The sequence below is a fragment of the Haemaphysalis longicornis genome, unplaced genomic scaffold, assembly GCF_048455015.1.
Source record: "Haemaphysalis longicornis isolate Haplotype H1 unplaced genomic scaffold, Haemaphysalis longicornis Haplotype H1 scaffold_2, whole genome shotgun sequence".
NCBI classification, from domain to species: Eukaryota; Metazoa; Arthropoda; class Arachnida; order Ixodida; family Ixodidae; genus Haemaphysalis; species Haemaphysalis longicornis.
The window spans coordinates 266,943,214-266,964,337 of NW_027526295.1; the positions used below are offsets into that span (position 1 = coordinate 266,943,214).

The 21,124-nt window shown below is 48.5% G+C and overlaps 2 protein-coding genes across 3 annotated transcripts in view; one reads left to right on the forward strand and one right to left on the reverse strand.

Moving 5' to 3' along the window:
• Positions 1 to 216: 216 nt before the first annotated feature.
• Positions 217 to 19,683, reverse strand: LOC144170668 (beta-glucuronidase-like). The gene is made up of 9 exons (XM_077700599.1): positions 19,404 to 19,683; positions 15,668 to 15,913; positions 14,776 to 14,891; positions 12,673 to 12,818; positions 11,501 to 11,700; positions 10,413 to 10,553; positions 9,326 to 9,498; positions 5,106 to 5,334; positions 217 to 3,683 (listed from the first exon to the last, which is right to left on the reverse strand). Exons 1-9 carry the CDS (start codon positions 19,611 to 19,613, stop codon positions 3,216 to 3,218), a joined length of 1,929 nt encoding a protein of 642 aa, XP_077556725.1. The 5' UTR covers positions 19,614 to 19,683; the 3' UTR covers positions 217 to 3,215.
• The window catches only part of LOC144170669 (transmembrane ascorbate-dependent reductase CYB561), a 52,875-nt gene continuing 49,778 nt past the window's right edge, over positions 18,028 to 21,124 (forward strand). Inside the window, exon 1 of one of the 2 annotated variants that reach the window (XM_077700604.1) lies at positions 18,028 to 18,141. The gene's annotated coding sequence lies outside the window, so the exon portion shown is untranslated. The remainder of the gene's footprint in view (positions 18,142 to 21,124) is intronic. The other variant, XM_077700605.1, reaches the window with a different exon arrangement.

Sequence of the window (21,124 nt, forward strand, 5' to 3'; positions counted from 1 at the left end):
TCCACTTCTGATGGGTTTACCTTTAAAGCACGCAGCCGCCATTTCGGCAACTTATAGTGTTGTTAAATTTTTTTGCCCATGTTGATATATCTATATTCGCCAGTTATCCCGTATTTATTGCACCGTATCGTAAAGCCCTGTGTAGAGAACACATGTACGAAGGCTACGTGTTCAGAAATATTCATTCTAGCGCAATAAATTGGAGGAGGAGGAGAGGAGGAGGCAAAACGTTTTATTGAGAAAAAAAAAAGAAAGAAAAAGGTGGGTGGCGTCCTCAGTTCAGGAAGCCGCGCGCTTCCGCAGCCCGGGTGGCCCGGTTGATCAGGCGTTGCTGGTCCTCCGGGTGCAGGCTGGTCAGCGGGCGTTCCCACCGCTCAGGGGATGGGGAAGGGAGGGTATCGGGATGGTGAATAAATAATAACAATAAATAAATGTAATGCAGTCAAAACTCGATCTAATTAAACCCGATCTTACGAATTTTCCGATCTAACGAACAAATGCTGATTCCCCCGCAGGTGCCTATACGGCTCAATGCTTTTATGAATCTGAACTAACGAAATAGGTTCAGTGATATTCCCTATTTCACGGAGTATTTCGAGAAAGACATACATCTTAAAAAAGGGGCAATTTCGAAAGTTTTTCGTCAGACCGCCACGAAGATTATTGCACCACGTCAGAAAAATGAACTAGGCATATAGTTTCGTTTTATGGCGCCTTACAAGATAAACTCATCAGTCCCGGTTTTCAATCAGTGAGTGATAAGTACTGCTAAAACTGCTGAAGCTCCCGCGCCCACTCAGGCCAGGTGATCGATGCTATTGACTTGCTCAGGCGCTTTGCTGGGGCTCACGGAGATTGAACGCGCCCGCATTCTATAAAAAGTATGTCCGCGCAATGGTACCGAATCGCACGCAGGCGAAGATCACATTTTTTTTTTCTAAGGAACAAATTCGTTTCCCCAGAATCCCTAGCGTTTTATTGTTATTATTTTTACAGCGGACTTCTAGCGCATTGCTAAATTGACCTTTTCCACTCCGAGAACACCCGCCGCGGTGGCTCAGTGGCTAAGGCGTTGCGTTGCTGAGCACGAGGTCGCGGGTTCGTTTCCTGGCCGCGGCGGCCGCTTTTCTGAGGGAGGCGAAAAGCAAAAACGCCCGTGTGTACGAGATTTCGGCACACGTTAAAGATCCTCAGGTGGTCAAAATTAATCCGGAGCCTTCTACTACGGCGCGCCTCATCGCCTGCGTTGTGTCGGCGTGTTAAAACTGAACAATCAAAATCAATACATTCCAAGAGCAGCGCTAGTAGTGGCGGATACGGAAAGCACAACTGGTGGCTCTTATGGCCACCATAGCCGGTGACGTCTCGTCCAATATTGCTAATCGCAAGGCGCGCCCGGGGTGATAGCTAAGGGGATTGCTTTTTTTTAAACTTCATGCGCACAGAGCGCTGTTTGCGTCCGCTGTTGACGAAGCTTAGCACGTTTCTCAATGAAAATGACCGGCCGTGCAATAACTTTGCGCTTTGGCAGTGACCACCGAATTCTAATAAGTTTGTCCCGAAGTGCCCACAGCATCCGTAAGAAGAGGCAATTGCGATCAAAGCGAGCCACAAAAAGAAATGGCGGTGCCTGCAAGCGCATGCGCAGATTGAGGTCGTGGAAACGGTCCATTATCGGTCGCGGCCGCCGCAGTTAGGGTGTCATGGGAGCTGCTGGGATGCGACTCCCTTCAGACATCGAATTGATGGAATCAACCGCTTGCAAAATGACAGTCCCGATTTTACGAAGTTCTGGATTTAACGAAATAATTCGCGGTTCTCGTCGACTTCATTAGGTCGGGCTTTAACTGTATATACAATCAGAGGCACACGCGTGCCTCTGTATGCATTCCTTTTAAAAGTTGCTTTTATGGTTTTTATCTCGGGCAAGATGAATCTATCACGTGAGAAGTGGTCAGTGTATATTTGTGCGTCTTTTCATTAAACCAATAGGAGCGAGTTAGCCCCGTGACGTCTCTTTCTTCCTTTGTACTAGGATTGAGCGTGCTTTTAACATCAAGAGGAACAGCTAACATAGCCAAATTGTCCGTTCTACTGCAGTATTCCTGTATGTAGCTGCCGTAGGAGCATGAAGTACCTCTAACTTTAAGTAAAGTTCCTGTATATAGCTCCTATAACTTCCGTAGCAGCATAGACGCCCAGTTCGCTACCAGGCTGGCTTCTCTTCATCATTGAAGGCATCCTCCTCCTCCTCACAGGAACTATAACATGAGGCCGAATTCTCAAAAATAAAAACTGTGGGTGATTCATCTGTGATAGGAATCAGTAAAACACGAAAGGGAAATGTGCACCGAAATCTGCAGCTGAGCATGATTTGATTTGCGGGTCGGCGGCTGTCTTGTGGGTGTGCATGGCGAGAGACGTCCTGCTGGTGGGTCGCTTCGGCAAAGGTGTACCGGCGTCATTTCCGTGACGGATATAACTTCAGTGAAATATTTGGGTATACCGTCATAAAACACTTTCGTGTTAAAATATAAAACCCGAAAACGAACAAGCCTAAGTAAAATAAAAGTTTAGTAAAATGAACTTTCACTTTCACTTTCAAAGCGTAGTCTTTAGTACTAAAGGTTGCTTCCCTGCAAGAAGACCCTGTTTGCAGGGGTGCACCCTTTACAGGCCGCTGCTTCGTTGTACAGGCGTCACTTCCATGACAAATATGACGTCAGCGCAATCTTCGTGTATCTGGGAATAAAACACTTTTGTGTTAAAAAACTGTGTGTGTGTTGGGGGGGAGGGGGGTGCGTCGTCTTGAAGCGACGCGGTAGCGCCATGCAAATGCATGTGTTTTTGCGCTGGGGCGTCACTTAAAGAGGCTGAAGAGGGGTGAAACAGGCCCAGAGGAGCACTGTAGCAAGAACGCAAAACGCTGAGAAATAATGTCTACCGTCGTTTTGCTTGTCGCTTTGCGCCCTTGCAACAGTGCTCCTTTGTACCATTTCGGCGCCTCCCCCGCCCCTCAAAGTGACGCCCCAGCCCAAGAGCACATGCATTTGCATGGCACTACCGCGCCGCTTCAAAACGACGCCCCCTTTTTTAGAGAATTCTAAAACCCTGATTCTAAGACCCCTAATGTAACCTTCCTGTATACAGCTCCCCTAGGAGCATTCATTAACTCTAACCCGAAGCGGTGTGCAGTAGCTCCCGTGGCTCAGTCACTAATGTCCTCTCGGGAGGCAGTAGGCGTCATCATCTGGCAGCGTCCTGTTGGCCAGCTTGTAGTAACGGCATCGGATTACTTTTGCCGCAGCCTTGGGCTGGCGGTTTCGCGTCAGAATGCCCTTTCGGTTGCCGTAGACACGTCCCACCGCCGGCGCAGTCATGAAGTCAGCAAAGTTCCACACGTGTTCACCGAAGAAGAAGCCCCTGGCGCGCAACTCGTCGAAGGCCCTGTGAAAGCGGCCGAACGCTTCCGTCTGGTAATCCTCGGTGAAGACGAACGCGGGGTCGGCGTGCAGACCGGCAACGGAGCCGGCCCCATACTCGCTGATCATGATGGGCTTGCGGTAGCGCTCCCACATGTGCTCGTACTCGTCCAGGATTTGGGGCACGATGACGTCGGTCGAGCCGGTGTCGTCGTACCAGCCCGGGTAGTTGTTGTGCATGATGACGTCCAGGTGGTCCCCCTGCAGTGAACACGTCTTCACTGGCAATGCAATTGAAAAGCATAGGTTGAATGAGCGAGAAAGGTAACACGGCAGTTCACAGGAAGAAAAGATGCAAAACGCGTGAGATAAATAAGAACTGATATAATTGATGTGGCCTCCGGGTGCGGGGTATGATCTAGAATGACGACGAACTCGAGAGGAAATGTCGCGAAATATTTCATTCTCCGAGCTATACTGACGTTTTTTTTTATAAAGTGACCTAGTTACAATTATTATTCGCTTCTAACTTGGGGTTCCAACATGTGTTTGACAGTAATTGAAAGTTAGCTATTTTCTATTTAGTACTGTGTACCGAGTGTTGCAACATTATCAGCACCACTTCAATTCTTATTTTTGTAATTCATTGTTTTGTATGTGATCAAACTATGCGCGGAGGCTGAATTCGTGACCAATTATCAACTGGTTATTTTAACTTATTTCGCATTCGTACACAAAGCAGACACGGCCTTTTTGCGCCGCCATCATTGGATACGCATATTTATTATACCTGGACAACTGTATCTGCACGTACCTGCGTATGGAAGTGCACCCACACAAGGGGCTTTTATTTTCTCTGACCATGATCGATCTATGTGAGCAGCTCGGGTATCTTATGAAAATAACCTGTGTACAATGAGAAATTTCTGGCAAGTAATCAACCAAGCTAGACGACCATGGATATCCCGAGTGTGGTTGTGGTTAGAAATATGAGACCCCAGAGTTCGCTCGGAATGCACTGGCGTTCTAGCTCACATCGTGCTATTTGGCCAGATGCGCAACACGCACTAGAAATGAGCGCGAGGAGGCAGTTTCCTTTGGTCTTTCCACCATCTCTCAATGCTGTTCCTACTAGTACCTCTAAGGCGGAGAATTTATCCGTCGTTCCACCACATTTTAACCAACCCTAATTTCTTGACCTTTACTACTTTGAACCCAATTGAGGTGCAGTTAGCATTCTGAGACATCCTTTTCCTGGCAGGTACCAGCCTGAATTTAAATGTGTGCCCTAATGCACCGAATCAACACCTCATTCGTGTGGCGATTTGTAACGGAGATTCGAAGAGAATTGAACCTGGGGTTACGTAACGTGAGCCGAAGCCTCGTGCACGAGGCAGGTTATTCATATTTCGTTTCCACCAGAGATAACAGCCTGCGAGTTGCGAAACGAGCCCGCTACGTCGTGCCCATCAGCCGAACACCTTAGACATCCACCGCGGGTATAGATCGGTATTGAGTTGCCGCAGAGAGTCAACGTGACGTATAAGTTCGGACGAACCCAGAAATTTTAGATTGAACATGGCATATACAAATCTCGTAGTTCATTTTCGGCTAAATTCACGGTCTTTCAGGAATCCCGAAAGGCATCGAGTAAAAGCAACGGCCTTACTCCTGTGCGCTCACCGCCTTGTCCTGGTCGTACTTCTTGTTGAGCGCCGCGGTGACGGGCCGCGTAGGGTCCAGCTTGCGGACGAAGTCTGCAAGCCTGGCAAAGTACGATCCAGCCTCCGGTTTGTTCGACTTCGGCTCATTGGCCAGTGACCAGAGGATGACCGAGGGTCGGTTCCTGTCGCGCAACACCAGCTCCTGCATGCGCTCCTTGTGCTGCTCAAGCATGGCGTCGTCGAAGGACCTGCGCAGTAAGCAGTGCTTGTACGGTGTTGCTGTTCTCCTCACGCGTGTCTTTAAAGGGACTTTGAAACACTTTCGATAAGCGCTATCACTCTTTCCTTCGCGTCTGGAGCCACTGCGAAAGCTATAGTTATCGCCAGCACGGAGCGGCACTGCGTCATTTGCTCGTCGCACCAGATACGCCTTTCATTTCTGCTTTGTTTTTGTGGCCTTTTTTTTAGAGTTGCTATCGAAAACCGTTCATTGCTGCAACTGAAGGAAAACCGGCCAACAGCCGCTACATCTCCTTAGTGACGCAATTCGAGCCGTCAAGACCGGAAAAGATGAAAAAATCTTTTGAGCGAGTTTACAAGTTATCTGATGGGCATAGAGCAGTAATTTCTGGCTGAGGTGCTTTTCGACCCCCTAATCTAAGTACTGGGTGTGTTGGGTAACTACGGTCTGCAAGCATTTAAGATTTCCAAAAAAGCTAAAAAAAGTGTTGCAGGGTCCCTTTAAAACGGCCATGAATATAAAATATGTTTGATCAGTTTGAAACAATTAGCCTTTGGTAACTCCTCCAGCTTGATTTAAGCTTCCAAATACGTTTTTTAACCCAAAAAACGGCAAGAAATATTGAAAGAAATCTTTAAAATTTCGCTCTACAATGACGTAACATGGGCAGGACAGGGGGGCATAATATAGGCCAGCACTAAAAAAACATAGTTATCATTGTGCCACCAGCACGTTATCATTCAAGTGATACGATTAAACGGAACTATAGGCCCCGCTGCAATCGCACAGTCATGTTTCTTCGCGGTGGCTCGGGACAGCGGCGGCAGCCAACCCCACAAACAAGATCATGTGACGTCATAGAAAAATCACCCGAAATATAGCTGCGGAGTCGCCACTTCTCCATTTGTCTTATTTAATACCCCGATTATTTGTTTGAAATTTGCGATAATATCGATATCCCCGCTATCGGGACAAATAATTATTTCTATGAACCAAACTTTCAATTTTTTCAGAAACCCTTTAGCAAGAAAAGACGTCGAAGAGTATAGTGCATCCTGTTTAGTTAGCGAGTTTATTGTCAACTACGTGCTAAATAAATGTAATGGGCCTAAATAATTGTAAATTTATCGTTTTCGATTAAACGGTGTTATCTGTAAAAACTTGGCTCAATACTCTATTGAAGAAACTGGTTGAAAGATAAAATGTGATTAATATAAAAGAAACCTCCTGAAGGTATAAGCTCGATACCGGTGGGATTGATTACTAACTTTGTGTGATAGCCAACTCTTCGTTAGTTTTCTCTTTTGATTCTCGTCACCCCGCCATCACGGGAAATAAATCGAGGGGAAGAAGTAGCTGGTTGTTACGTGCTTAAGTTCGGGCATATCGAAGGGATACATAATCCTTCGGCCCGTTTCATCTTGTCGATCTTATTTCGTACGGCCAGCGTTACCTCGATGAAAGCCAATCTTCACTGACTCGCTCTTTCACTGCGCCGTAAAATTTCTCGCCTTTGACTGTTCCATATAATTTTTCATTGTATCTCCACCCTTAATTAATTCTCTAGCAGCACCTGTCGTACGCATCGTCCGGCAACGACCATCACTTCAGTGTGGGCATTCCCAGCACCCGCGTGCGTGCGTGCGTGCGTGCGCGCGCGCGCGCGCGTGTGTGTGTGTGTGTGTGTGTGTGTGTGTGTGTGCGTGCGTGTGTGTGTGTGTGTGCGTGTGTGTGTGTGTGTGCGTGTGTGTGTGTGCGTGTGTGTGTGTGTGTATGTGTGCGTGTGTGTGCGTGTGTGCGTGCGTGTGTGTGTGTGTGCGTGCGTGCGTGTGTGTGTGTGTGTGCGTGTGTGTGTGTGTGTGCGTGTGTGTGTGTGTGTGCGTGCGTGCGTGCGTGCGTGCATATGCACGTGCACGCGTGTTAGTGTGCGTGCGTGCGTGTTAGTGTGCGTGCGTGCGTGCGTGCCAACCATATTGAATATTGTCGCAACTGCCCTGTGTCTGCTTTTTTTTAGCAGTCATTTTCTATGATTTTTCAGACGGCAATTGCAAGTATATATTACTAATGTGCTGTATTTCTTGTTTGCGTACATGTTGTATACCCGCTCTCCTCGTAATTCTTTGGCCCTGAGAATATCATAACAAAACTTTATTACAGAAGGTGGACACGTCGGTTGGGTTGGGGTATAAAGGAAGGGGGGGAGGGGGAGTTTAAATGTTACATTCGGCTGTCGACGCCTTGAGAGCGCGCGAACTCACTCAGAGAAAGCAGCGTCTGCCGTGTAGTGGCGGGTTGCAGCGGCGTTGTCCAGTCCACAAGCCGCTGGACGCCGAGCGGGAGACACTCTGAACAGAAAGTTTCCAGGCCGAGACATTCCCACAACATGTGGTGTGCAGTGGGCGTTGCTCCTGTGAAACTTATCCTGGCTGCTTATCCTGGACGGCGTGCTGGTGACATAGGCATGCCACTTGGCCAAAGCATCATCGGTTATCGCGCCACCAGCCCGTGCCTTGTGCAAAAGAACTTTCGCGCCCCGGGGAAAACCAACGGGCAGGGGATCGTGGTCCGGTGGAACCAAATTCCGCAACGATTTCTTGGACGTGTGCCTGGCCGAAGCCTTTGCTTCTGTGGGGTCGGGGTCGTATTCTGCAAATGGGATGGGTAACGCCGGGCTGGAGCGGAGTTCAAAGAGCTCGCTCGCGCACGCGTAAGCGGTCTCGCTGCCGATCCCGCCAGCGTGTCCCGGGACCCGGTCTACCCGAACGACTATATCGCCTGTATCCCGCAGTCTGCGACAAATGGTCTTGATGAGATCGCAACTGATTGCGACGTATGAGGTTTGGCCAAGTCGATTGAGAGCTTCGTGGCTGTCCGTAAATATCATAAATTTGGGGTTGTCACCGGCGCCGTAAGTTGTCTCAATGTGCTCCGCAACGAGAACTGCCTCTAGGCGCGCATGACACAGGCTTGGCGGGCGAAGAAATTGAATCGCGCTGGACATGCGCATTTGGCCGTCACGACACGACAGGGAAGCGCGCAATGTTGTCTTATTCAGGACCGCTGTAGTAAAGATGGCGCCAGTTCGAAGGTCAGCGCGTGCAGCAGCGGCTGCGCATTCACGGTGGTTATGGTTACGACCACGTAGGCGAGAAAGAGGCTTTGGCACACGAACCAAGACATCTTCCGAACAGGCGGCAGTTGCGGGGAAAGCAAGTCGCTCTGACCGGAATCCGAGGTTTGCACAAGCTGCCCCGCGCGGGTGGCACCGTAGCATTGCCTTGGAAGTCAGGACGGCAGCCCGCTCTATGGGCTGACTATTCAGCGTTAAGTATATTTGTGCCTACAGGTGGTCGAGCCCTCCAATAAAGAGTTATTTTGTCGTTTCTGGAGACGGGCACATTCCAGTTGGGGGCAGGCACCTGTCAATAGTATCAAGTCCGAGATTAATTGTGTCTATGACGTACTGCGTGTTGAGCGTAGTACATCGAGGGTCAACCAAGATGGTGATGTCATCAGCATGTGCTGCAGGTGTGGAATGTTGCGAAGTTCTTTTGCAATCTTCCGCATCACTAGGTTAAAACAGCGTGGGTGAGAGGATGGCTCCTTGCGGCACACCAGTTGTATTGGTGAAGACGCGGGAATGGTTTAGGCCAGTTCTAATTTCAAAAGACCGGCCTAGAATAAATAAATAAATAAATAAATAAATAAATAAATAAATAAATAAATAAATAAATAAATATTTCGCTGAAACCACGCATGGTGGCATCTTGTCAAGAAACATGAGCGGAAGCATGACAGTGCCCCGTCGCAACAGGAACACAAACACGTCACGCACTTACGTACAAACATACACATACTACAGGAGTGCGTGTTTTTCCCCGGTGAGTTTGAAGTTGCGAAAGATACAGTTGGGCTTGTGTCTGTTCCACGGAACCGAGTTTTCTGTAGAGATCATCTAGGCACCAATTATTAGGCGCAAAAGAGGGGCGAGTGCGCACCTGAGCTCCACGGCCGGCGATTCATCGATGACTGCGATCCCTTGAGCGTCAGCCTGGTCCATGATCTCTTCCGCGTACGGGTAGTGCGACGTGCGGAATGAGTTGGCGCCCAGCCAGTGGATGAGGTTGAAGTCCTTCACTACCAGCGCCAGGTCCAGACCCTTGCCACGAATCTGCATCGCACCAGATTTAAACGCGAATAACGGGGTTTAATGGTTATTCACAGTTTCTTTCGATGTATTAGTTTATAGTGGGTAGCATTCGAGCGACGTATTGTTGCTACACCGCTAGTAGACGTTTATAAAACAAAATTATGAAATTAGGCTGTTCAGTTGACCATTTCGAGCTTGCTGTCTGATTTCCTGCTCCACCGACAAGTGCAACCAACGCGCACGAGTGTCATTTTACATTATGCCTGCAAGAAGAGCCTGCTTTATTCTGTGGCAGTGAAATTTGCAGCTTAGTTTTCTGTAATTAAACAAATAATTGCTTATTATTAGTCTGACATTTCTTCAAATAGTTAGGCTTGAATCGAGTTCCAATAGGGGGGCGCTTTTGTTGCGTTCCTTCAAAGCTGAATTTAAGATTTTTTTCAAGCTCCATTGATGATATTATAAAAAGCGCAGCTCAGTCTATTTCATTTATTGCAGCGCCGGAACAAATTTAAAAGGCCTTTAGGAAAGGACAGAAGGAGACTGGCAGGTCCCACCAGGGCGACCAATATGAGGAAGTAACGTGTGCGTGCACGTGCGTGTGCGTGCATGTTCTTATGTGTGTGGGCCTGTGCGTGTGTGCGTGTGTGTGCATGTGCGTGCGTATGTGCAAGAACGTGTGAGCGCGCGTGTGCGTGTGTGTCTGTCCGTGTTTCGTGTGTGCGCGTATGGGTGTGTGAGAGAGAGGGGGTAGAGGGGAAACAGGGGCTGATCAGCTGCTTCTGCTTCCATAGCAACAGTGCTCTTCCTCCGACATCTGCCTCCTCGGCTCATCGGGGCAGCTTAGCCGAATAAACCTGTTCCGAACTGTTCCGAATAAACCTGGCTCTGACTATCGATAGTAGTGCGGTCCCAATGTGACCTTTGGTGCTCACGTCGGAGTCCTCATGCTTGCCGAATCCCAGCAGGTAGAATGGCTGGTCATTGATGAGCAGCTGTTTCCCGGCGACCCGCACGGTGCGCAGTCCAACCTTCTGGTAGTAGACGTCGCTGGATCCCAGCCCCGTCACCTCCAACTGCGGGGGATACCAATACTGAGACACGTTTCTTGAACAGGCTTGCGCTTATGGCTGAAGCTTCGCACCAAAGCTCACTCAGAGTGTACGTAGGTATGCAACTGAAAAACCCCAGCGTACACCTGGGGCTGGATTCGCCTACCTCGTGTAGGTTCCTAGTCCGCCCCTACACTACTATCTATGCACTCACTTTCCTATCCCCTGTCGGCTTAGACCACTGACCTGCAGATAAAGCATGTCATATTTATCACAATGCAGAAACGCTTGGCAACTTTACTGAAACACTCCTTAACTCATGCATATGCCTGCAGAAAGCTAAGAATTCATGAAGCGTTCGTAACTCGCCACTTGCCTTTGGAACAAGCCTTCAGTACAGTTCTGGGATATAAATATACTCGAATGCAGTTTATCGATCACCGTGACAACCTCACACTTCGTGATAAAATCGGCCATTCTCTACACTTCTTTTATAATCTTAAGCTCCCATGAAAAACAAATCGATTTATGGAGTTTTACGGGCCAAAGATACGCCTGGTGTGTAGGCCCGCCGTTGAGGAGGGCTCCTAATTAATTTTCACCCCATGGTGTTCTATAACATGCCCCGAAATCTGGACACATGGGTGTCTCTGCATTTCGCAACCATCTAAAGAGCGGCCGCTGCGGTCGAGATCGAACCCACGACCTATAGGGCTCAGCAGCCCAACTGCAGCCGAGGTACCACCACGGCGAGTTCCAAATGAAACGCTTCGGCATGGATATTAATTATACCCTTACTTGCACTGCCACCAGTTTCAAAGGCATATATATGTATTAATATGCTTTAGCGCAAGCTAAAGCGTCGATACACTTTGTTGTAGCTGTACTATCTGCTCTAATTCGCATTTGAATACAACGGGGAAGCTGTCAAGCTGCGTTTGTCCACGTGTAAAAGGTATCTCGTTGTATACCTTAGCCGTGTATAGATATCCCGGTTCGCTGTGCATGCCGACGGGCCACCAGAGCTTGGGCCGGTGCACCACCAAGCTGCCGTTGCAGGCTCCCGTGGACAAGGCGAACTCTCGTCCCCGGTCATCCAGAAGCGTCACTTTGCACTTCGTCATGGCTGTCCACCCCGCGTTGGCCACCTGTATCTTGAAGTCCACCACGGCTGGTGCCATGCAAGAAGGGGCAAGTTTCACGTTCTAATCACTACACCAGAATAGTTTCTATGGCTGCACGCATTAAGTCCAGACTGTTCTGTCCGAATGCACGTAGAGTAAAATTAGTGTAGCACGCAGGATAGGCCCTCTGATGAGACCCAACAATTGGGCTAGTTGGCGACAGCTTTCCATTATATGAAGCGCAACGAACGAACACGGACACGCGAACTAGTAACTGTTTTGTCGTTTGACTGTTTTCCTGTCCACATTTATTCGTTGCGCTTCGCATCGGAAGAATAAGCCACTGGTTGGGCAATCAGTTGCATAACTGGAGGGTCATCTAGTATAAATATATAAAAGGGCTCAGCACCAGCATACAAACTTAGCCACTTATGGAATTGGCCAGAAATGGCCAACGACCTTGAAATGACCTCGTTATTGTGTCTTCTTTTGATGCTTGCTCGCTGGCATCTTTCCTTGTGATTGCTCAGCCTGGAGGTTCCTACACGCATTCCATGCATTCAATGGTTTTCTGAGGGGTGGGTCATCTGCATTTTCCTTTAGACACACAAAGTGGCTCGCGCTTCGTGTGTTTCACCAGAATTTCCCGATAGTTAGGCTGAGAGTGAGCTGACCTGGAGCCAGCGTGTGAGCCCTCACTGCTCTCTCTTCCTGTACAGTTCCCCCGTGCGGGGAGGCTCGGCGCGAGAAACAATGCTTCCTAACGGACAAACAAGATTTTGTTTACCTTTCTTTCTGCGCCTTCGGCCACGCTCTGTTCGTTTCCTTCTATGTTGCGACAGACCTATGTTGCTCAAGTCAACTCACTATTCATATACTTCATCTGCAAAGGTCGCTGTGATTCTTTTTTTTTTTTTTTCGACAAATAAGTACGAGTTGTCGGGCAATGATGTATTTCCGGCTCACAAAATGTTCAAATATGCTTGAACACAAGGAGAGGAACATTTCTGGGCACCCACCCATCTCTTCCGTCGCGTTTCTTGTCTCGAGGAGGACGTCATCTATGTAGAATGCAGGAGTCGTGAACAGGACGACGCTGCGATGAATGCCCGCGTAATTGAAGAAGTCGAATGGCACGTCCAGGCGGTAGTAGCCCGCGGGATACCTGAAAGCAAGGGCAAAGGTTGTGTCTTTAGCCAGTGTACACGTTACGGTGCATTTGTGACCAGCATCGGCTAGCGTCCTCGCCGCAAAATCTGGTGATGCAGGATAAGTGAATGACATATGACGTGCCCCCAAGTGCCGCGCGTGCGAAGAAAATGGCTATACTGTTGACAAAATTCAACTGCTTATTAGTGCATTACTCGTTTTAAGCGAAGCTTGTTGTGAGGATCTTAATGGCACTGCTCTCATTACGCGGCGTGCGTAACCTGCGACCCCCTCTCCCAGAGAAGCGATCATTTGCTCCTCGCGCCCCCTCTCCTTGTGAGGGGGTACGGGTTGACCAATGCGCGCCGGTCCGTGGGCCACGTGGGGCGTGACGTAGAGGCCCTGCACGAGGGAACGTCGTCGCCGCTGTGCGCGCCGGTCTGACCCGGGAGACGATTGCTGGGCGCCGACTCCGTCAGGTACCGCGAACGCACGCTGCTCGCTCGCTTCGGCTTGAGCGGCCGCCGCTTTCTCACTAGCATGAGGTCGGCGAACGTACCGGGATTCGGATTTGCATGCACCCTCTGGCTTCGCGCTCCCTGCTTGCGCAGCTGATTTGAGTTGTTATTGGTTGCTCGGTCAGTCCGGTGGTCGGTTCCGGTCCTATCCGGGGCCATCAACCGCAGCGCTGGCAGCGCTTCGGTGGCTCACGCCACTGGCCCAATAGCTGCTGATTATCTGCACTGCGCAGTCGGGAGGTACCCCCCTCTCTGCCCCAGGGCTAGGAGTATCGCTCCAGGGCTGGTTGCTGTACAGTGGAAAACCCGGAATTAAATCCAGTTCTGATGAGCTACTTCGTCTTTTCTGGGTCACTGCACACGCGTGGCGAGGGCCGCCGCTGTCGTATACGGCTTGGCTCGCTCGAACCCATAATGGGCACCTTGGCAGGCTGCGCTGCATTACACAGGTAAAGCTCACATCATATGGCTAGGGTTCCAGGTAGCCCCCGTGTGTGTGCTATTAGCACGCTGTAACCACCAAGCCCGCAGACTGTTCAAGCATGATGTGGACGTCAGGTTTATAGGCCTCCTCACTTGGATGCGCACATTGAGTAGATCAGTTACCAATAGACACCAGTTTCAACATAAGTAGAGTCAAAATAAAAGTATATGTCTTCCTAAGGGATTAGCGCCCTTAACGCTTAAGAGAAATAGAATTTGCTGCTAGTCATTATCTCCTAAATTCTGCGTGACCAATATGTTGTGTGCAAAAAAACCTTTGCTAGTCATCCACCTGTATAGAGTGGAATGACTGACGATTTTTATGCCTACCCATTTCGCTTTGCATAAACAATTTAAGCTTGTTCTCTTGCCTTATGCTTTTCACACTAACGCCCTTGGTTCCCCTCGTTACCTCGAACTTTTGCGTGTGTTTTCACAATGGCCAGTATTGCGTGAACCCACATATATTTTTATATCCTTCCACAATGAAGAGGATGCAGGCTGATCCATGGTCTGTCTCGGTCTCAGGTCGAGGCCTGTATAAACGCCCAGTAAAAAAGCTATTGATTGTTCGTATGTTCACAGATGTCTTACAATTACTCGTTCTTTATTACTATTTTATTTTAATATTTTTCAAAAAGCAATAATTCAGTCCTCGCTTTTCATTTGTACGTAAAAAACACAAGCGCGCAAAAAACTATTTCATGAACCGTTACTCCAACTTTTCGCCTGATTTACATCCGGACGCAATGTTTGTTATTTTTTTCAAATCCTAAAAGGGGTTTTATGAGCTTAATGCACCAGTGCAACGATGTGCGCCGTATAGTAGAAGGCTACATGCGAATCAATTTAGTGCTCGTACGTTAGCGCTACTGCATCGGTCAGCGTGACGCACAACCGTTATTCTACACTTGTGGTCTTTGGATGGAGCTACAAGGTCAAGACGAGGAGCAATTAACCGAGCTTCCCAACCTGTTCCGATCGTCCGGTTCAAACAGGGTCCCTGGAGGAATGGTCTCCTCGCTGAGCGTGTTGTTCACGGCAACGGTCAGCAGGTTCTTGCGTCCGTAGTGCAATGCACCGGTCACCTGAATGAGGTTATCATTAACTCAATTTATCAGTCACAATTGCACTGTTTAGCGTTAGATTTTCTACGTAAAACCCTGCACGTTCTTTTCCTAACAGTCCCCTTGTCTCGCTTCCCTAACCAGTGCATACAATATATCTAGTCTTGCAATCACGGTTTTTCAGGAATCAGCCAAGTAGCACAGTACGCGCAATAAGCTTCATTGCAACACTCAATGAAAAAATAGGTATCTCGAAAAAATTATTGATATATTAAGAAGAGAAAACGTTTAATGTCAACTATCCTCTCGAAGGAGCTGGTAAGAACCTGAGTATGATTTCAGGTACGCTAATGCGGACGCAGATGCATCGTCCTACAGACGACGAGTCACTTTAACGTGTAGTTGTTCACTTGTTCTCTATTGCAACCTTTAGTTGTCCTACCACGACGAGGGAGATGACGAAGCTGTCTGAACCTGCCCCTCAGCGGGAGCACCCGCCACTGTCTTTTACGAGGAGTGAAATCGTGATCACACTCAATTCTGCTTATCACTAAGGTGGGTCATGATGTGGGATTACGAAGGCGATCGGGGACGCCGCCACATACTTATACACGAAAGGACAATGAAAAGAAAGAACGAAAGGTCATGAACTGGACTTGTCTTAAAACGGACCCTGCAGAGCTTTTTTCAGCATTGCGTGTCCACATAGCCGGCCACGGCTTTGTTGTGCGCGGCTGTTTAGACTTTATATCCCAACAATCCCAATTTTGTACGCGTTGCTGCCACGGCGACCTCACCTCGGCTGCGAACGGCAGGTGACCGCCCACGTGCGCGGCGACCGGCAGCCCGTTGAGGTAGACCCTGGCCTCGTAGTGGGCGCTGCCGAAGCGCAGGAAGACACGGCCCTGGTTCGGCCTGTCCCAGTGGGTCGGAGCGAAGAACTCCACGTCGTACCAGGCCCAGCCGACGAAGTCGCGCACCGTCTTGTTCTGCGTCACGTCGTTGAAGCTCGACGGCACCGGCATCGGTATCACCGGCCCCGTCTGCAGCATCGAGCGCCGGCAGGTACTTCACCATGACTCTTTGTGATCAATTTGCAAAAAACGATGTGCTTTAATTCTTCCGTCGGCTCCTGCTGCAATTCCACTCCTCTGACCATATACAGTAGACGCTCGTTAACGAACTGCAAGGAGACGCCACCTCAGTTCGAAATAATGACAGTTCGATCTAAGGAAAGTGAAGTGCAGAAGGCGAACAATGCGATTGAAGAGCAGTAGAGCATGTCACCAACCGAATGCTTGAAAACGACCGCGATTGAAGCCTCCATTTTATCCTTGAAGACAAAAGCCAGCACTTTTCGCCCCAACGAGCCTACTTTTCGCGCACTCCAAAAGTGAAGAGACGGGCGGCATTCAACCCTTTAACTCTACTCCCGAGCGTTGGCCACACTGGGGCTGCGTCAGCCGTCTCTTCGTGGTAACTGGCAGCAACAGGTTCTGAGCTGTTGATCTTAGAAATGATGTCATCTGTCAGCACGCCCAGCACCCTGCATTCGTGCCCCATCGACGTATATACAGTTTCCTGATGGAGGCGAAAAGCGAGAACGCCCGTTCGTTTGAGATTCCGGCGCACGTTAGATGTGGTCAAAATTAATCCCGAGCCCTCCACTACGGCGCGCCTCATCGCATGCGTGGCGTCGGCGCGTTAAACCTCATAATCAATCAATCAAATTAACATCAACGTAGTCCCCAAAGAAATTTCTTCCAAGCGTCCGCCATAGGGGTGTTAGATTGCTTTTAGCCGATTCGACTTCTCTCTCCGTTCTCTCCTTTCCAGAGGTGGCGGCGGCCTGGTGTGTAGGCAGCGGGGCCATTTCTAAGGCCGTGCTCGAGGCCCCGAGCTGCCGGCGTGGTGGCGCGTCGTTCGAATTATCCGGGGCGGAGGCCGGTCCCTCGCGTTCGAATTAACGGGCCTTCTATAGAGACTTGGCCGGACCAAATCGTAGAGTTTGAATTATTCATAAATTCGAAGTATTGAAGTTCGAATTTACGAGCTTTCAGTATATAGCCAAATCCACTCCCCTTCGACTACTTCTCTTCTGCTTAAAATAAAATCAAATGCGTCAGTAATGTATGTGATGACACGATATAAACAGAGTGAAGTTTGTGAATTGTAAATCGCGTGCTTTGCTTGCGTTTTTTACATCAGGGCCGGCGCACCCCGCAAGTCAACGGTGCCATACGACTCCATCACATAGTCTTGCGTGGTGCCCTATCGCCGCCGAACCCGCTCGGCGTCCCCAGTCCCGCTCTGTCAATCTTCGTCCCTATGTCAAGTAATTAAACTAAAATATGAGGGTTCTTAGCCGCTCATATGAGCGGCTATTACAAGTTCAAGGTTACTCAAGGTTACCCCAGCGTCCTGTACCTTGTGCAAGATCCGAATAAAGACAAACAAACAAACAAGTTGTTTACACATTCACCTGTCCATCAGCATCGTATGTATTTGTCCTACTTAGCTGTTGAACTCGAAAACACAGCAAAAAATCAATGACGCACGCATATGAGTACGGATTATACTTTAGCTGCGTCAAAGTAAAAAACTTGTTTCGTGGCCACTTGAAAAAAACACAAAAATGCCCCTCCTCCCCATTCCTCTTGCAGGACCTTTTGCCAAAGTTTAACCCTTCCTACCAAACTAAATTCCGCATAGTGCGCAAACGCACAGAACCCATAAACACGTCCGTTGAAGGGGTGCGTATTCTGATTTCTTCCATGGCATGGGTGTTAGGGCTTGACAAGCACTTGACAGTATACTCGACAGCTTATCTATTTTGTCCGGGAAAGGAGCAAAAAGTAAACAAGAAGGTAAAACAGGTATATCATTTTCCCGTGGCGAACTACGAGATAAGCGATCAGAAACATCAAATGTTTTCGAGTAGCGCAAGTTTGAGCCGTAAGAGCTGCCTGCACGATACAGGCGCGCCTTCCAATTAATGCAAGTGCAGGAATAATGCAAGCCAGAAAAGTTGACGTGTTTTATCACTTGGACACGTCACCCTCATTGCATTGTCGTTATACGAAGCACAGAATCATATCAAGCTCTTTTAGTTTGGCCGTTGATCCATGTGCTATCTTCAGCCGCACGTGGGCATGAGGCGCCCCAGTGTCGGCTGTTTTATCTCTCCGGCAAAGTTTGTCACGCACTTGTCTTTAGTCTGTGGTGCATAGTCTGCCATGCTAATTTCTACGATGTACTAGGATTTCGGTGGGTGAGTTTTACGTATTTTTATGTATTTTTTAGAGTTCGTGATCTCCCCCTCAAGGTTCCTCCTAGCTCAATGCGCCCCCCCTTCCCCTTCCCCCGCCTTTTTTTTTTGTTTGCTCGACAATATGTCTTTCTTCACTTGAATACTCTTTCATCGTGCTTAACACACTGAGACACAATGTGTTCCAGTAACGATGCCGTGTTTATCCTTTCATTTTTGGATTTGTCACTTTTTCTGGGTTCACATTTAAAGCACAATGACGCCGCTTGGGAAACTTATCGTGTTGTTAAATTTTTTGTCTACGTTGATATCTCTGTATTCGCCATTTACCGCATATTTATTATACTGTATCGTAAAGCCATGTGTAAAGGGCGCATGTACGAAGGCTACGTGATCAGAAATATTCATTCTAGCGTAATAAATCGACCTGTATCTCACCAGGACTGCCATCAAACAGCATCAGAAAGACTTTCCGGTCTCCCAAGTTAATTACACACTCATTCCCTCGTCCTACTGTCACTTCCAACAAGTCTGCCTTAGACAACTTAACGACAACGACAAAAGATTTTTTCAGTTACTCCTAATCAAGACATATGCATCACCTGTGAAATTCCGGCCACCACTGCATATTTTCATCAGGCATGCCTTCCCATCCATACCCACCGTGCACCATAGCTCCCTGTTAACCCTAGGGGTGTCTGGTGCATCATCGAGAGACCCCCGGGTTTTGTTCATTTCAATAAAATTGAAATAAGGAAGGTATCTTACCGACACTCTTAGCCGGATCTTCCATTTATGTCTACACATTCTGCGCACTCCATACTCCATGCAACCGTGCTAGCTGCGATGACCGGACGACGACGATGACCGGACCCTGGTCTAAACGTGAGTGAACCGATCGTCTTCGTACGTGCGTCACGCTTCCTCGCTCATTCTTCAACCAAATTCAGGAACTTATCCTTCGCAAACAGTGTATATACAACCCGAGGATGTAAGTTAAGATTGCACCCGGAACTCTCGTGTTCTTCTTCGCCACTTTCTTCCTTTCCAAACATCTCAAAAATTCATAATCTTATTCACTGCTGGCTTTCCTTTCTGTGCCCGTATTTGCATAATTTTAGAACACTAATGATTGACAGAAATATAAGGAACACGCTGGTACTACCAGTCTCAGAAGTTTTTTTTTTGCTAAACAACAGGAAGCAGACACAAGCGAATGTGCGCCAATAGCTTTGAAATGAGCTTTTAACTGTCCACGAGCCCACCTGCGAGAGCGGTTGCTGGAACCATTTCTTGTTGAAACCTTCGTCGGGGTCCCAGTGGCTGGAGAGGCGAAAGTTCCACACACCGTCGAGGCTCTTCACTTCCCGGCTCTCGGACTCCCGCGGGTACAGCACCGACGCGGCGTGACAGTAGCAGCCGGACAATGCAGCGAGAAAAGAGAGGGCGAGCATCTGCTTGCCGTCGGACAGCATCGCGGTCTTCGCGTCCGACCGACCTCTTCCTGCTGTCCACACGCGGCTGCGTCTCGACCGAAACCCTAGCCCGCGTATCGTGAATCTCTTGTGCGGCTTATCGGTTCGCAAGCACTCTCTCCTGGCAGCTCTCTCACGGCTAGCAGGCGGCGACCGCCGGAAGATCAGATTCGTACAATCTTGTCGTTTTTCTTGGCATCGCTAATCTGCAACCTAAAGTTTTAGTCCCGAAATGCGCGCTTCAGTGTGGGTCTACAATCTTTCTCAACAGTGGCAAACATAACATATTGAAGGCATCTTGCAGTGTAGAGAGGTGGATAGAGAGCTGAATTGAAAGTAAATAAGTAAAAAAAGAAAAAAAGGAAAACGGGAACAAGTTGTTGAAATATATATGATATTATAGATTTATTCCAATTGCACTCGTGCTTACTTGAGAATTATGACAGCCCACAACACTCTGGACAGAGAACAGGAAAAAGACCGACAAATATTAAATAAAACAGTGTGCTTTGTTCATTAACTTCCTGTTCAACGTGATTTATTGTAGGGTTTAACGTGCCGACGCAGCGCAGGCGATGAGGCGCGCCGTAGTGGAGGGCTCGGGATTAATTTTGACCACCTGGGGATCTTTAACGTGCGCCGAAATCTCGCACACACGGGTGTTTTTGCTTTTCGCCTTTAACTTAACTGTGGTTGCGAGATTAATATAAAGGGGCCATGCAGACATAATACAAGTTTGTATTGTTCGAAATGTTTGGTGTTTTGTAGTGCGCTCACCGCTTGTCCTGTAAACAATGCTTTATCCACTGAGAAATTAAACAACTTAAGCCAAAATTCAAATTCCCCCGCTAAATCGTGTGTTTTGTGACGTTTGCGATGGCTTAAAAAGGACAGAACAATAGAAGTTACGAACGCGCACGTAAACATTGAAGCGCGTACTGCGCATTGAGTTTACACTGGCCAACTGGCATAAGCGACATTGTGTTCTGTGACTCTGTTTGTTGAGGATACTCAAGGTCTCACGAAACGATTACTATCTACCGTAACAAAAATTAGCCAAGCATAAATCCGGCCAAATACAAAGCGAGGGCGGACAGCTGTCCTTAGCAGTATTGTGGCGCCATCCTGGAGGAGGAAGAGGAAGAGGAATAACATTTATTTTTTAAGGGAAAGAGGAGGGGGAAAGGAGAGTGGGTGGTGGCCTCAGTCCAGTCCGCCTTGAGGCTCCCCAGCAGCCCTCGCCCGGGAGATCAGGTACTCCTGATCCTCGAGCTGGAAGCTGGTCAGCCTGTGCTCCCACTGCTCCAATGTAGGTGATGGAATTGGGTTGGGATGTTTGACGCACTCCCATACGAGGTGATAGGTGGTGTTTGGTGTATTGCATGTTGTGCAGTTGTAGGGAAAAACAGTTGGCGAAATATGATGCAAAATTGCCATGTTGTAGTAAGTCTGTGTTTGGATTCTGCGCCAGATTCGAGAGTCTTGTGTATTGAGTGATGGGTGAGGAGGAG